This window comes from Phyllobates terribilis, unplaced genomic scaffold (genome assembly GCF_046119375.1).
Source record: "Phyllobates terribilis strain yellow unplaced genomic scaffold, ASM4611937v1 Scaffold_15__1_contigs__length_34870131, whole genome shotgun sequence".
NCBI classification, from domain to species: Eukaryota; Metazoa; Chordata; class Amphibia; order Anura; family Dendrobatidae; genus Phyllobates; species Phyllobates terribilis.
Window position 1 is genome coordinate 11,912,293 of NW_027362775.1, and position 17,055 is coordinate 11,929,347.

Below are 17,055 nucleotides of genomic sequence, written 5' to 3' on the forward strand. Positions count from 1 at the left end.
GCCTTGTCAGCGTCCTGATTTTTGGATCCTAGTTGCGTTCTACTGCTGTGATTCCATTCATTTGTGGATTTTCTTCAGCTGTGACTGAACATTGTCTTTTGGGTTCTTCAGGCACTGTATTGCTTTGTTTCCACGGTAAGTTATTTTAGTGGATTTTTATCACACTCAATAAGTATATATTTGCTTATACATTGGAGGCCATTTTTAGTCAGCAAATGGTGTGTAGTACTTTTTACTTTGTTTTAAAACGTTTCATGTATGCTCACTGTATTGCTATCCTTTTCAGATGGCTTTCAAAAGTGAAGAGTTTGTGAGGGAAATGATTGACCTCTACCGCTCCCTGCCGTGCCTTTGGCAAATAAAATCAACAGACTACTGCAATAGAGAGAAAAAGAGGGAGGCCTACCAGCAATTGATTTCCCTCTTTAAAAGGCATGGCCCCAACGAGAAGGTGGATGAAGAGCTGGTGAAGAGAAAGATCCAGGGTCTACGCACCGTATATAAGAAAGAACTCAACCGGGTGGAGAAATCAAAGAAGTCAGGTACCGGCACAGATGAGGTTTATGTGCCGACATTATGGTATTATGATTTGCTTGCCTTCACCCGTGACCAGGAGCTACCTCGGCGAATGGCGTGTACGATGCGGCCGACCCCAGAAGAAGACCCCGACATACGGACTGACTCCCCTGTTGAAGATGTAAGTACCTTCTTTGCTTCCCTGTGAATAGCATTTATACTTTCAATGTACATGCCATAGTTTAGCCGCCCCTCATATTTGTTTTTTAGTGCACGTGTACCCATGCTGGTCATAACATACCTGCTGGATGTTGTAACCAAATCTTAACTTTAATTTTGTGTTCCCACAGCACCATCGGCAAGATGACGACATCTCGGCTACGGAACGTGGTATGGAGGAGGCGAGTGTTATGTCAAGGAATGAGGAACCTATGGCATCGGTGAATGAAGACCCTATGGCCTCTACAAGTGAAGACCTTGTGCCTCGGCGACAGAGAAAATCAAGGAAAAGAAAGGCCAGCTTGCCGCCATCGCCAGATCTAGTATCTCTGGCGAACAAGATTCTACTTCTGCAGACCCAGGACAAGCGGGACAGCTTTGCAACATATGGTGGCGAGAGACTACAGAGGCTGGATGACCGACAGAGGGCGCATGCAGAAAGGGTCATGTTTGAGACTTTAAATAAAGCGGCAGCCGGTGAACTTAATGAAACGTCTACTGTACATACTCTGATTGACCCTGGCCATTTTCAACAACATTCTTGGACCCATAGGCCGGACCCACTTCACAGCACACCAGTGCAGAGGATCCGGCGTCCACAAAGCCTTGCCCCCCCCCCACAGTATCCCATGTGTTCTGATTCTTTTGTTTCCCCCAGGCACGGATACACAAATACAGGTAATCGATATGAAGAACTGTAGTGATGTTTCATTTCAATTTTTTTTTATCATTTTGTAAATATTGTTAATTTAATACTTATTTAAATTGTTAAAATTGTTTATATTTTTGTTTGTTTATAAAAAAAAGTTATATTGTCCTCTTTTTTAACTTTACCCCTGCCCTCTGATCTCACCCTGATTGAAATAAAAATGTTTTTTGGTTGCCTTATTTTCTGCTTTACCTCTTCCCGAGGGTGGGACCCCTCACCCCTGCCCTCCGATCCCTTCCCAATCTCCGTTCCCTCCCCTCCATTCTCTACCGTCTATTCCCATCCCTGCTCTCCGCTGGTGATCACCTCCTCCCCTTCTCCTCCTCCGGCTCCAGGCTTTATCACCTGTCTTCTGTCTTCTCCCTGTGTCCTCTGGTCTTCTTCACAGCTGGTTTTCTTCCCCTCCTCTTCCTACTTCCCTTCTTTTAGTCTTTGGGGTCATAGTCATGGTGCACGGTATGGCAATGATCTGCCATACCATGCACCATGAGTCTGACTCAGATTATAGGTTGTATATACTAGATTCTTGATAGGGCGTTGATCCAGGGAACTAGTCTGATTGCCGTATGTGGAGTCAGGAAGGAATTTTTTTTCCCAAAACGGAGCATGGGTTTTTTTTGCCTTCCTCTGGATCAACATGTTAGGTCTTCCTTATAGTTTTCATACTATGTTCCTATTCTTTCCTCTTCTCTCTTCTTCTTGAATTAGCTGGCATCTGTGAAAGCCGACTTCAGATGGCTTTCCTGCCCCCACACAACTTCAGCAAATAATATCAATAAGTAGGCGGCAATGAAAGCCGACTTCAGACGGCTTTCCTGCCCCTACACTACTTCCGCTGATAACATCAATTAGTAGACAGCTATTAAAGCCGACTTCAGACGGCTTTCCTGCCCCCACACAACTTCAGCTGATAATATCAATAAGTAGGCGGCAATGAAAGCCGACTTCAGACGGCTTTCCTGCCCCTACACTACTTCAGCTGATAACATCAATTAGTAGACAGCTATTAAAGCCGACTTCAGACGGCTTTCCTGCCCCCACACAACTTCAGCTAATAATATCAATAAGTAGGCGGCAATGAAAGCCGACTTCAGACGGCTTTCCTGCCCCTACACTACTTCAGCTGATAACATCAATTAGTAGACAGTTATTAAAGCCGACTTCAGACGGCTTTCCTGCCCCCACACAACTTCAGCTGATAACATCAATAAGTAGGCGGCAATGAAAGCCTACTTCAGACTGCTTTCCTGCCCCTACACAACTTCAGCTGATAACATCAATAAGCAGGAGGGTGTGAAAGCCGACATTGGAGTGGGCTTTACTGCCCCTGCACTGCTTGTTAGGCAGTATCACACATGATAGGATTAGATACACAACCCGTCAGGCAGTATCACACAGGATAGGATTAGATACACAACTCTTTAGGCAGTATATCACAGGATAGGATTAGATACACAACCCGTCAGGCAGTATCACACAGGATAGGATTAGATACACAACCCGTCAGGCAGTATCACACAGGATAGGATTAGATACACAACTCTTTAGGCAGTATCACACAGGATAGGATTAGATACACAACCCGTCAGGCAGTATCACACAGGATAGGATTAGATACACAACCCGTCAGGCAGTATCACACAGGATAGGATTAGATACACAACCTGTCAGGCAGTATCACACAGGATAGGATTAGATACACAACCCGTCAGGCAGTATCACACAGGATAGGATTAGATACACAAGCCGTCAGGCAGTATCACACAGGATAGGATTAGATACACAACCCGTCAGGCAGTATCACACAGGATAGGATTAGATGTAACAAAGTGTAGACAATAGTGGATATAAACTAATTTTTTTTTATAAAAATATAAAAAATATAACCAACCAAATAATATCAACTACATAACAAAAAAGAATTTATTGGCTGCCGTGACGGTCATGGGCTGCCACAAATCTTGCCAGCATCACTCCGTGCTGGTGGATCTCTTCACTCAGTCTCCGTTGTGATGCCAGGAGATCTTGTAGTGTTGGGATTTCTACGGAGGTAATAGTTAAACTTAAAAGTCCAATAATTCTGTACATTCATCAAATTAAGGCTATGTGCCCACGATGCACCACTCCCGGGTACCATCCACACATTAGAACGCGCTAATTACGCAAGTACAGATGCAGTATTGCGGAATTGGCGCATTATAATGCAAGTCAATGGCGACGCAAAAAAAACACCTTATGCAAAATAATTGGTAATGCTGCGTTTTTTTCCGCAATGATAATGTGCAGCGGAAATTTCCGCAGCATGTGCACAGCACATGCGGATTATCATTGGGGAACATGGCAGGCCTTCTACCATGCGCTTTTAATGCGTTTCCACAGCAGCAAAAACGCTGCAGAAACACCTTAAAAAACGCATCGTGGGCACACAGCCTATCAGGTACATGTTTGGTATTTAACACTTACGGTTTTCAGGTTGCTCGGATGATGACGAGCTTAAGGACCACCCGGATCCCCTGGCACCACCGGCTAGAGAAAGACACAACACTTAATAGTACATGACAACCCTATACTTTCCAAGTTGTATGGACCGTATTTTATGTCAAAGCATTACCGAAAGATGAAGCTGCACCTATATCACGGAGTGATGCTGGCGAGCTGGCAGAGGAATGCTGCTGGGGCTCCAGGGCTGGAGGTGACTCCCTTGGGGACTCTGGGGCTGCAGGCGCTGGAAAACAAATAACATTAGATACCTAAGGTGATTGCAGTTGTAACTAATGTACTGCCATATATTGTGTTAACATATTTTAAAACCACTCACCACTGCGGGGCAGGGACCGTGACCGGATGCTGACGATTCGGTCGGCAGACCTATATTTCAGGTCCGCCAGCTTTTTACGGATTTGGGTAGCAGAGCGCTGCACCCCAAATCTCCGGAACAGGCCCCGACCGATCCTCTGCAGCACCGCCTGCTTATGGAGCACTGGATGCTCAGAGTGCACATGGCACTCATAATCAAGTGCATCCAGATGCTCCACAAGGTAGCACACCTCAGCATCACCCCAAGGAGATGCCCTGACCCTGGATGCCATAATGCTCTTAATAAGCTAGGCCGCAACTACGTCGTTAGACCCGCCCACGACGCATGAACGTCGGTAACCACGCCCACGACGCATGAACGTCGCCAATAAACCCGCGGTTTATTAGAGAACCCTATTGTGACTTGAATTATTAGCGTGTCGGACTAGAGACGCTGTATTGATAATGCGACATCTGTAGAACGCAGCAGTGTCTGTATTGTGACGGTCACACAGGAACACTGGTGTTTAGGTGGTTTTATGTAGAAATATGTATCTATATTTTTATGTCGGTATGCATACTTCTGTGTCTGTGAGTATGTGTGTGTATAGCTGGTTATCTGTATATAAGTGTGGATATGGGTGTAGATTTTTATGTATCTGAATATGTATGTGTATATGGATGTATATATGGATGTATACATACGAGTACAACAGTGGTGTACCGCCATTGGTGGCAGGCCACATAACTGCTATGGGGCCCGTGGCCGTAGGGGGCCCGTGAGCCAGCGGACCCCATAGCAGTCTCCCCCATTCTGTACCCCACGCTCCTCTGTTTGATTGCCGCCACCGCCCACTGCCACTGTGTTCAGACATGGCCAACACCTTTAATTGTGCTTGAGTGGGCCCTGCTGCGGCATTACTACAAGGCACAGCCGCACAACACACTACACGCAGCCATTACTGAGTACAGTGCCGGTGGGTGGCGGTTAATCAAACAGCGGCGCGGCAACGCTGCTACGATGCACCACGCTGTTTCAGACAGTGGAGCTGCCAGCTGCTGTCGTGATGAGAGAGACTCGCTGCAGAGACTGAAGCAGCGGGGAATACGGAGTGGTAAGTATGTATTTATATATTTTTGTAAATCAGTCAGTACTGATAATACTGGAGGACTGGGGCTGCCTTTTACCCTATGGGGGGCTGCATTATACTGTGTGCTCTCCCATCCTGGTATACAGGGCTGCGGAGTCGATAAGCCAAACCGACTCCTCAATTTCCATTACTCCGACTCCACCTCCCTCATACATGGCTCATGTGATACATTAGGGTCATTACACTGTGCATGTGGAGGCTAAAAAGGAGGAAGTCACCATCGGGGTATCATACTGTGTTAAGGGGGACACTTTTGTTGGCATCACATTTTTATGGGGCTATGAAAGAGTAATTTAGGAGTTCAGAAAGGAAGAAAGGCTGGAAGGTTGTGGGATCTGCTCTTCTGTGTCCCCAACAATTATTTCCTTTTTTTTTTTCTTTTTTTTTTGTGGGGGGGGGTCCCAATTATAACTTCTGCTATGAGCTCCCATGATTCCTATGTCCGCCCCTGTAGTACACGTATGTGTATACGGGCCCTTACTATTGAAACAATGATAAACAAATCTTTTGCAAAGTTAAACACAGTTTATTACACAAATCAATACAAAACTGAAAGTAGTGTATAATTGTCAGTAGTTGCCCACTATAAGTTCTGATGTTGCCAAGTAACAGCACCAGGACCGTTAAAATACTGGCAGTAGTTGTCGCGGCTGGTCTTCGCATCCTGGGTGTTTCTGCCATATCCCACTGGTTGAAGGCCTGCAATTGCAGGATCGTTTGAACGCCATTCACCGAGCTCCACTTCCCCATTGGCTAGGTCCACAGAGTCCACGAAGCCAGGCGGACAGTACGTAATTGCATCACGTCGACGAAGAAAGTTGTGAAGTGTGCAACAGGCCAAAACAACAGAGTCTATTGATGCAAGCTTCATGTTAATTGGCGTGTGAAAAACTCTGAAGCGGTTGGCCATGATACCGAAGGCATTTTCGACAACACGACGTGCCCTTGACAAACGATAATTGAAAATTCTTCTTTCCTGGGTAAGACTTTTTTGGGGGAACGGTTTAATAAGATTGGGATGAAGTGGGAAGGCTTCATCGCCGACAAAAACAAAATTAAGGTTACCTGAGTTGGGAGGCAAGTGTAGGTCACAGTTGTCCAATCGCTCTCCAAAAAGTGTGTGCTCTAAAACACCACCATCAGAAACCCTGCCGTTCATGCCAACATCTACATTTATAAATTCGTAATTGGCATTAACAAGGGCCATCATGATGATGCTGAAATAGCCCTTATAATTATAAAAATAGGATCCGCTATTTGGTGGCTGAGTGATTCGGACATGTTTCCCGTCCAAAGCCCCACCACAGTTAGGGAACTGCCACAGCTGCTCAAAATCAGAGGCAATCTTTTTCCATTCCTCCTCCGTGTTGGGAAACTGTATGTAACTACGTAGACTGTGGTAAATTGCATTACATGTCTCCGGGATTAGAACACTGAGCATGGGCCTTGAAATGGCTGCAGAAAAATGCAAGTCTTGGAGTGAGCGTCCGGTGGCCAGGAATCTCAGTGTGACTGCCAATCTTTCATCTGCCGGAATGGCAGCACGCATCGCTGTATCCTTCCGTTGAATACGTGGCGTAACTCGTTCCAATAACTCTTTAAAAGATTCCTCTGACATCCTCAGATAGTTGCGGAAATCATGAGGGTTCTTCTCCTGAAGCTCTCTTACAAGTTGCATGTGGGACAATTCAGACCTCTTCTGCAGCCACTCTCTGGTCCACATGCGATGCTTTCGTTTGGAACGCCTCTGTAGCTCTCGTGCCTCATCTTGACTCCGAGCTTCCTCAACCAGCAATGCAGCAACCACAATAGCACACTGCCCGTCGTCCATGATGTGCAAACTGCAAACATAACATGAAAAGATGAGAACACTTTCAACAAAACAATTAACACAAGTATTGAAACTGTATATAAAAAATATCATGGAAAACCATATTCCATTCTGTTAGTGAGCATGACAGAAAATGCGCTGTGTGGGTGCATGTGCATGAGACCCCTAAAATATCTGCCCATGCAAAAGCATACATATATATATATATACAAATAGAAGCCAAGCCCTCCCTCCCTGAAAAGCAAAGATAACAGATAATTAGTAAATGTGTGATAAAAGATTAAAAAATGGAAACGCATCTGAGACCTCAAACAATACCTACCTTACTAAAGATGTCTGATATGTTCAAAGCGGAGTCACAGCTGGAGAACGCTGCAATGATCCGCAAAAATCAGCACTAGTCCAATGAACGGATATTAGTAGCCCGGAGAACTCTGGTAGGATCTGCAATAAGCACAAGGTCAGAAACAAAGGACGGAATCGCTATTCTGTTGCCTTCTTTATGCACGTCCGGAAATGAGAACGCCGTAGCGACCACCAATCGGGGACGAGGGGCGCGGAATAGTCCAATTTATACACGCCTACGTGTCTGAGTTCTGAATCGCTGGACGAGGTCGTTGGCTAGGTGTCAAATACAGCGATGCACACTGCCCAGCGGGAGTGCAACGACCCAGGAATGGTCCAGGGAGCTTTGTAACGATTAACGATCTCGCAGCAGGGGCCTGGTCGTTGCTACCTGTCAAACGTAGCGAGATCGCTAGCGATGTCGCTGTTGCGTCACAAAACCCGTGACGTATCAACGATCTCGCTAGCGATCTCGTTATGTGTGACAGGGCCTTAAGTCCCAAAAAAAAAATGTTTCAACTTTTTTCAATTTTACCCCCGTGGGATATATATTCTACCCACACATATTTGGAACTCTCCTGGGGTGCCCTCACACATATTATTCCCTTATTTAGTGGATATTTTCACAAAAAAGTGAAATTTTCAAAAATCCAGAAAATTGGCTGAAAACGACTTAATATCAAGGACTCATTGGGCGAATCGCTCTGGAACTGAAATCGGAACGCTCACTGACATTTCCCATATCTGAAAGTCTGATAAACGCCGGAGAAATGACAGTCCCAAAAAAAAATTTTTTCAACTTATTTCAATTTTACCCCCGTGGGATATATATTCTACCCACACACATTTGGAACTCTCCTGGGGTACCCTCACACATATTATTCCCTCATTTAGTGGATATTTTCACAAAAAAGTGAAATTTTCAAAAATCCAGAAAATTGGCTGAAAACGACTAAATATTAAGGACTCATTGGGCGAATCGCTCTGGAACTGAAATCGGAACGCTCACTGACATTTCCCATATCTGAAAGTCTGATAAACGCTGGAAAAATGACAGTCCCAAAAAAAATTTTTTCAACTTTTTTCAATTTTACCCCCGTGGGATATATATTCTACCCACACACATTTGGAACTCTCCTGGGGTACCCTCACACATATTATTCCCTCATTTAGTGGATATTTTCACAAAAAAGTGAAATTTTCAAAAATCCAGAAAATTGGCTGAAAACGACTAAATATTAAGGACTCATTGGGCGAATCGCTCTGGAACTGAAATCGGAATGCTCACTGACATTTCCCCTCTCTGAAAGTCTGATAAACGCCGGAAAAATGACTAAGTCCCAAAAAAAAATTTTTTCAACTTTTTTCAATTTTACCCCCGTGGGATATATATTCTACCCACACACATTTGGAACTCTCCTGGGGTACCCTCACACATATTATTCCCTCATTTAGTGGATATTTTCACGAAAAAGTGAAATTTTCAAAAATCCAAAAAAATGGCTGAAAACGACTTAATATCAAGGACTCATTGGGCGAATCGCTCTGGAACTGAAATCGGAATGCTCACTGACATTTGCCATTTCTGAAAGTCTGATAAACGCCGGAAAGATGACTAATTCCCCCAAAAAAATGTTTTCAACTTTTTTCAATTTTACCCCCGTGGGATACATATTCTACCCACACACATTTGTAACTCTCCTGGGGTACCCTCACACATATTATTCCCTCATTTAGTTGATATTTTCACAAAAAAGTAAAATTTTCAAAAATCCAGAAAATTGGCTGAAAATGACTAAACATTAAGGACTCATTGGGCGAATCGCTCTGGAACTAAAATCGGAACGCTCACTGACATTTCCCCTATCTGAAAGTCTGATAAACGCCGAAAAAATGACTAAGTCCAAAAAAAAATTGTTTTCAAGTTTTTTCAATTTTACCCCCGTGGGATATATATTCTACCCACACACATTTGTAACTCTCCTGGGGTACCCTCACACATATTATTCCCTCATTTAGTTGATATTTTCACAAAAAAGTGAAATTTTCAAAAATCCAGAAAATTGGCTGAAAACGAATAAATATTAAAGACTCATTGGGTGAATCGCTCTGGAACTGAAATCGGAACGCTCACTGACATTTCCCCCATCTGAAAGTCTGATAAACGCCGGAAAAATGACTAAGTAAAAAAAAAAATTTGTTTCAACTTTTTTAAATTTTACCCCCGTGGGATATATATTCTACCCACACACATTTGGAACTCTCCTGGGGTACCCTCACACATATTATTCCCTCATTTAGTGGATATTTTCACAAAAAAGTGAAATTTTCATAAATCCAAAATATTGGCTGAAAACGACTAAATATCAAGGACTCATTGGGCGAATCGCTCAGGAACTGAAATCGGAACGCTCACTGACATTTGCCCTATCTGAAAGTCTGATAAACGCCGGAAAAATGACTAAGTCCCAAAAAAAATTTTTTACACATTTTCAATTTTACCCCCGTGGGATATATATTCTACCCACACACATTTGGAACTCACCTGGGGTACCCTCACACATATTATTCCCTCATTTAGTGGATATTTTCACAAAAAAGTGAAATTTTCAAAAATCCAGAAAATTGGCTGAAAACGACTAAATATTAAGGACTCATTGGGCGAATCACTCTGGAACTGAAATCGGAACGCTCACTGACATTTCCCTTATCTGAAAGTCTGATGAACGCCGGAAATATGACTAAGTCCAAAAAAAAATTATTTTCAACTTTTTTCAATTTTACCCCCGTGGGATATATATTCTACCCACACACATTTGGAACTCTCCTGTGGTACCCTCACACATATTATTCCCTCATTTAGTGGATATTTTCACAAAAAAAGTGAAATTTTCAAAAATCCAGAAAAATGGCTGAAAGCGACTAAATATCAAGGACTCATTGGGCGAATCGCTCTGGAACTGAAATCGGAATGCTCACTGACATTTGCCATTTCTGAAAGTCTGATAAACGCCAGAAAAAAGAATAAGTCCCCAAAAAAATTTTTTTCAACTTTTTTCAATTTTACCCCCGTGGGATATATATTCTACCCCCACACATTTGGAACTCTCCTGGGGTACCCTCACACATATTATTCCCTCATTTAGCGGATATTTTCACAAAAAAGTGAAATTTTCAAAAATCCAGAAAATTGGCTGAAAAGACTAAATATCAAGGACTCATTGGGCGAATCGCTCTGGAACTGAAGTCGGAACGCTCACTGACATTTCCCTTATCTGAAAGTCTGATGAACGCCGGAAATATGACTAAGTCCAAAAAAAAATTATTTTCAACTTTTTTCAATTTTACCCCCGTGGGATATATATTCTACACACACACATTTGGAACTCTCCTGGGGTACCCTCACACATATTATTCCCTCATTTAGTGGATATTTTCACAAAAAAGTGAAATTTTCAAAAATCCAGAAAATTGGCTGAAAACTAGTTAATATCAAGGACTCATTGGGCGAATCGCTCTGGAACTGAAATCGGAACGCTCACTGACATTTGCCATATCTGAAAGTCTGATAAATGCCGGAAAAATAACTAAGTCTAAAAAAAAAATTTTTTCAACTGTTTTCAATTTTACCCACGTGGGAAATATATTCTACCCACACACATTTGGAACTCTCCTGGGGTACCCTCACACATATTATTCCCTCATTTAGTGGATATTTTCACAAAAAAGTGAAATTTTCATAAATCCAAAATATTGGCTGAAAACGACTAAATATCAAGGACTCATTGGGCGAATCGCTCAGGAACTGAAATCGGAACGCTCACTGACATTTGCCCTATCTGAAAGTCTGATAAACGCCGGAAAAATGACTAAGTCCCAAAAAAATTTTTTTACACTTTTTCAATTTTACCCCCGTGGGATATATATTCTACCCACACACATTTGGAACTCTCCTGGGGTACCCTCACACATATTATTCCCTCATTTAGTGGATATTTTCACAAAAAAGTGAAATTTTCAAAAATCCAGAAAATTGGCTGAAAACGACTAAATATTAAGGACTCATTGGGCGAATCACTCTGGAACTGACATCGGAACGCTCACTGACATTTCCCTTATCTGAAAGTCTGATGAACGCCGGAAATATGACTAAGTCCAAAAAAAAATTATTTTCAACTTTTTTCAATTTTACCCCGTGGGACATATATTCTACCCACACACATTTGGAACTCTCCTGTGGTACCCTCACACATATTATTCCCTCATTTAGTGGATATTTTCACAAAAAAGTGAAATTTTCAAAAATCCAGAAAAATGGCTGAAAGCGACTTAATATCAAGGACTCATTGGGCGAATCGCTCTGGAACTGAAATCGGAATGCTCACTGACATTTGCCATATCTGAAAGTCTGATAAACGCCAGAAAAACGACTAAGTCCCAAAAAAAAATTATTTTCAACTTTTTTCAATTTTACCCCCATGGGATATATATTCTACCCACACACATTTGTAACTCTCCTGGGGTACCCTCACACATACTATTCCCTCATTTAGTGGATATTTTCACAAAAAAGTGAAATTTTCATAAATCCAAAATATTGGCTGAAAACGACTAAATATCAAGGACTCATTGGGCGAATCGCTCAGGAACTGAAATCGGAACGCTCACTGACATTTGCCGTATCTGAAAGTCTGATAAACGCCGGAAAAATGACTAAGTCCCAAAAAATTTTTTTTACACTTTTTCAATTTTACCCCCGTGGGATATATATTCTACCCACACACATTTGGAACTCTCCTGGGGTACCCTCACACATATTATTCCCTCATTTAGTGGATATTTTCACAAAAAAAGTGAAATTTTCAAAAATCCAGAAAATTGGCTGAAAACGACTAAATATTAAGGACTCATTGGGCGAATCACTCTGGAACTGAAATCGGAACTCTCACTGACATTTCCCTTATCTGAAAGTCTGGTGAACGCCGGAAATATGACTAAGTCCAAAAAAAAATTATTTTCAACTTTTTTCAATTTTACCCCCGTGGGATATATATTCTACCCACACACATTTGGAACTCTCCTGTGGTACCCTCACACATATTATTCCCTCATTTAGTGGATATTTTCACAAAAAAGTGAAATTTTCAAAAATCCAGAAAAATGGCTGAAAGCGACTTAATATCAAGGACTCATTGGGAGAATCGCTCTGGAACTGAAATCGGAATGCTCACTGACATTTGCCATATCTGAAAGTCTGATAAACGCCGGAAAAATAACTAAGTCCAAAAAAAAAATTTTTTCAACTTTTTTCAATTTTACCCCCGTGGGATATATATTGTACCCACACATATTTGGAACTCTCCTGGGGTGCCCTCACACATATTATTCCCTCATTTAGTGGATATTTTCACAAAAAAGTGAAATTTTCAAAAATCCAGAAAATTGGCTGAAAAGACTAAATATCAAGCACTCATTGGGCGAATCGCTCTGGAACTGAAATCGGAACGCTCACTGACATATCCCCTATCTGAAAGTCTGATAAACGCCGGAAAAATGACTAAGTCCAAAAAAAAAATTATTTTCAACTTTTTTCAATTTTACCCCCGTGGGATATATATTCTACCCACACACATTTGTAACTCTCCTGGGGTACCCTCACACATATTATTCCCTCATTTAGTGGATATTTTCACAAAAAAGTGAAATTTTCAAAGATCCAGAAAATTGGCTGAAAACGACTCAATATCAATGAATCATTGGGCGAATCGCTCTGGAACTGAAATCGGAATGCTCACTGACATTTGCCATTTCTGAAAGTCTGATAAACGCCAGAAAAAAGACTAAGTCCCCAAAAAAAATTTTTTCAACTTTTTTCAATTTTACCCCCGTGGGATATATATTCTACCCACACACATTTGGAACTCTCCTGGGGTGCCCTCACACATATTATTCCCTCATTTAGTGGATATTTTCACAAAAAAGTGAAATTTTCAAAAATCCAGAAAATTGGCTGAAAACGACTAAATATTAAGGACTCATTGGGCGAATCGCTCTGGAACTGAAGTCGGAACGCTCACTGACATTTGCCATATCTGAAAGTCTGATAAATGCCGGAAAAATAACTAAGTCCAAAAAAAAAATTTTTTCAACTGTTTTCAATTTTACCCACGTGGGAAATATATTCTACCCACACACATTTGGAACTCTCCTGGGGTACCCTCACACATATTATTCCCTCATTTAGTGGAAATTTTCACAAAAAAGTGAAATTTTCAAAAATCCAGAAAATTGGCTGAAAACGACTTAATATCAAGGACCCATTGGGCGAATTGCTCTGGAACGGAAATCGGAACGCTCTCTGACATTTGCCATTTCTGAAAGTCTGATAAACGCCAGAAAAATAACTAAGTCCAAAAAAAAATGTTTTCAACTTTTTTCAATTTTTCCCACGTGGGATATATATTCTACACACACACACTTGGAACTCTCCTGGGGTACCCTCACACATTATTCCCTCATTTAGTGGATATTTTCACAAAAAAGTGAAATTTTCAAAAATCCAGAAAATTGGCTGAAAACTACTTAATATCAAGGACTCATTGGGCGAATCGCTCTGGAACTGAAATCGGAACGCTCACTGACATTTGCCATATCTGAAAGTCTGATAAACTCAGGAAAAATAACTAAGTCGAAAAAAAAAAAATTTTCAACTTTTTTCAATTTTACCCACGTGGGAAATATATTCTACACACACACATTTGAAACTCTCCAGGGGTACCCTCACACATATTATTCCCTCATTTAGTGGATATTTTCACAAAAAAGTGAAATTTTCAAAATTCCAAAATATTGGCTGAAAACGACTAAATATCAAGGACTCATTGGGCGAATCGCTCTTGAACTGAAATCAGAATGCTCACTGACATTTGCCCTATCTGAAAGTCTGATAAACGCCAGAAAAATAACTAAGTCCAAAAAAAAATGTTTTCAACTTTTTTCAATTTTTCCCACGTGGGATATATATTCTACACACACACATTTGGAACTCTCCTGGGGTACCCTCACACATATTATTCCCTCATTTAGTGGATATTTTCACAAAAAAGTGAAATTTTCAAAAATCCAGAAAATTGGCTGAAAACTACTTAATATCAAGGACTCATTGGGCGAATCGCTCTGGAACTGAAATCGGAACGCTCAATGACATTTGCCATATCTGAAAGTCTGATAAACGCAGGAAAAATAACTAAGTCGAAAAAAAAAATTTTTTCAGCTTTTTTCAATTTTACCCACGTGGGAAATATATTCTACGCACACAAATTTGAAACTCTCCAGGGGTACCCTCACACATATTATTCCCTCATTTAGTGGATATTTTCACAAAAAAGTGAAATTTTCAAAAATCCAGAAAATTAGCTAAAAACGACAAAATATTAAGGACTCATTGGGCGAATCGCTCTGGAACTGAAATCGGAATGCTCACTGACATTTCCCTTATCTGAAAGTCTGATGAACGCCGGAAATATGACTAAGTCCAAAAAAAAATTATTTTCAACTTTTTTCAATTTTACCCCCGTGGGATATATATTCTACCCACACACATTTGGAACTCTCCTGGGGTACCCTCACACATATTATTCCCTCATTTAGTGGATATTTTCACAAAAAAGTGAAATTTTCAAAAATCCAGAAAATTGGCTGAAAACGACTAAATATTAAGGACTCATTGGGCGAATCGCTCTGGAACTGAAGTCGGAACGCTCACTGACATTTGCCATATCTGAAAGTCTGATAAATGCCGGAAAAATAACTAAGTCCAAAAAAAAAATTTTTTCAACTGTTTTCAATTTTACCCACGTGGGAAATATATTCTACCCACACACATTTGGAACTCTCCTGGGGTACCCTCACACATATTATTCCCTCATTTAGTGGAAATTTTCACAAAAAAGTGAAATTTTCAAAAATCCAGAAAATTGGCTGAAAACGACTTAATATCAAGGACCCATTGGGCGAATTGCTCTGGAACGGAAATCGGAACGCTCTCTGACATTTGCCATTTCTGAAAGTCTGATAAACGCCAGAAAAATAACTAAGTCCAAAAAAAAATGTTTTCAACTTTTTTCAATTTTTCCCACGTGGGATATATATTCTACACACACACACTTGGAACTCTCCTGGGGTACCCTCACACATTATTCCCTCATTTAGTGGATATTTTCACAAAAAAGTGAAATTTTCAAAAATCCAGAAAATTGGCTGAAAACTACTTAATATCAAGGACTCATTGGGCGAATCGCTCTGGAACTGAAATCGGAACGCTCACTGACATTTGCCATATCTGAAAGTCTGATAAACTCAGGAAAAATAACTAAGTCGAAAAAAAAAAATTTTTCAACTTTTTTCAATTTTACCCACGTGGGAAATATATTCTACACACACACATTTGAAACTCTCCAGGGGTACCCTCACACATATTATTCCCTCATTTAGTGGATATTTTCACAAAAAAGTGAAATTTTCAAAATTCCAAAATATTGGCTGAAAACGACTAAATATCAAGGACTCATTGGGCGAATCGCTCTTGAACTGAAATCAGAATGCTCACTGACATTTGCCCTATCTGAAAGTCTGATAAACGCCAGAAAAATAACTAAGTCCAAAAAAAAATGTTTTCAACTTTTTTCAATTTTTCCCACGTGGGATATATATTCTACACACACACATTTGGAACTCTCCTGGGGTACCCTCACACATATTATTCCCTCATTTAGTGGATATTTTCACAAAAAAGTGAAATTTTCAAAAATCCAGAAAATTGGCTGAAAACTACTTAATATCAAGGACTCATTGGGCGAATCGCTCTGGAACTGAAATCGGAACGCTCAATGACATTTGCCATATCTGAAAGTCTGATAAACGCAGGAAAAATAACTAAGTCGAAAAAAAAAATTTTTTCAGCTTTTTTCAATTTTACCCACGTGGGAAATATATTCTACGCACACAAATTTGAAACTCTCCAGGGGTACCCTCACACATATTATTCCCTCATTTAGTGGATATTTTCACAAAAAAGTGAAATTTTCAAAAATCCAGAAAATTAGCTAAAAACGACAAAATATTAAGGACTCATTGGGCGAATCGCTCTGGAACTGAAATCGGAATGCTCACTGACATTTCCCTTATCTGAAAGTCTGATGAACGCCGGAAATATGACTAAGTCCAAAAAAAAATTATTTTCAACTTTTTTCAATTTTACCCCCGTGGGATATATATTCTACCCACACACATTTGGAACTCTCCTGGGGTACCCTCACACATATTATTCCCTCATTTAGTGGATATTTTCACAAAAAAGTGAAATTTTCAAAAATCCAGAAAATTGGCTGAAAACGACTTAATATCAAGGACTCATTGGGCGAATCGCTCTGGAACTGAAATCGGAACGCTCACTGACATTTGCCATTTCTGAAAGTCTGATAAATGCC

General features: G+C 40.8%; 1 protein-coding gene across 1 annotated transcript; it reads left to right on the forward strand.

Annotated features, from left to right (window-relative positions):
* The first annotated feature begins 261 nt into the window (after positions 1–261).
* Positions 262–4,703, forward strand: LOC141175989 (uncharacterized). Its single transcript, XM_073659964.1, has 3 exons — positions 262–697; positions 867–1,163; positions 4,677–4,703. The coding sequence occupies exons 1-3, from the start codon at positions 287–289 to the stop codon at positions 4,701–4,703; spliced, it is 735 nt and encodes a 244-aa protein (XP_073516065.1). The 5' UTR covers positions 262–286.
* Positions 4,704–17,055: the final 12,352 nt, after the last annotated feature.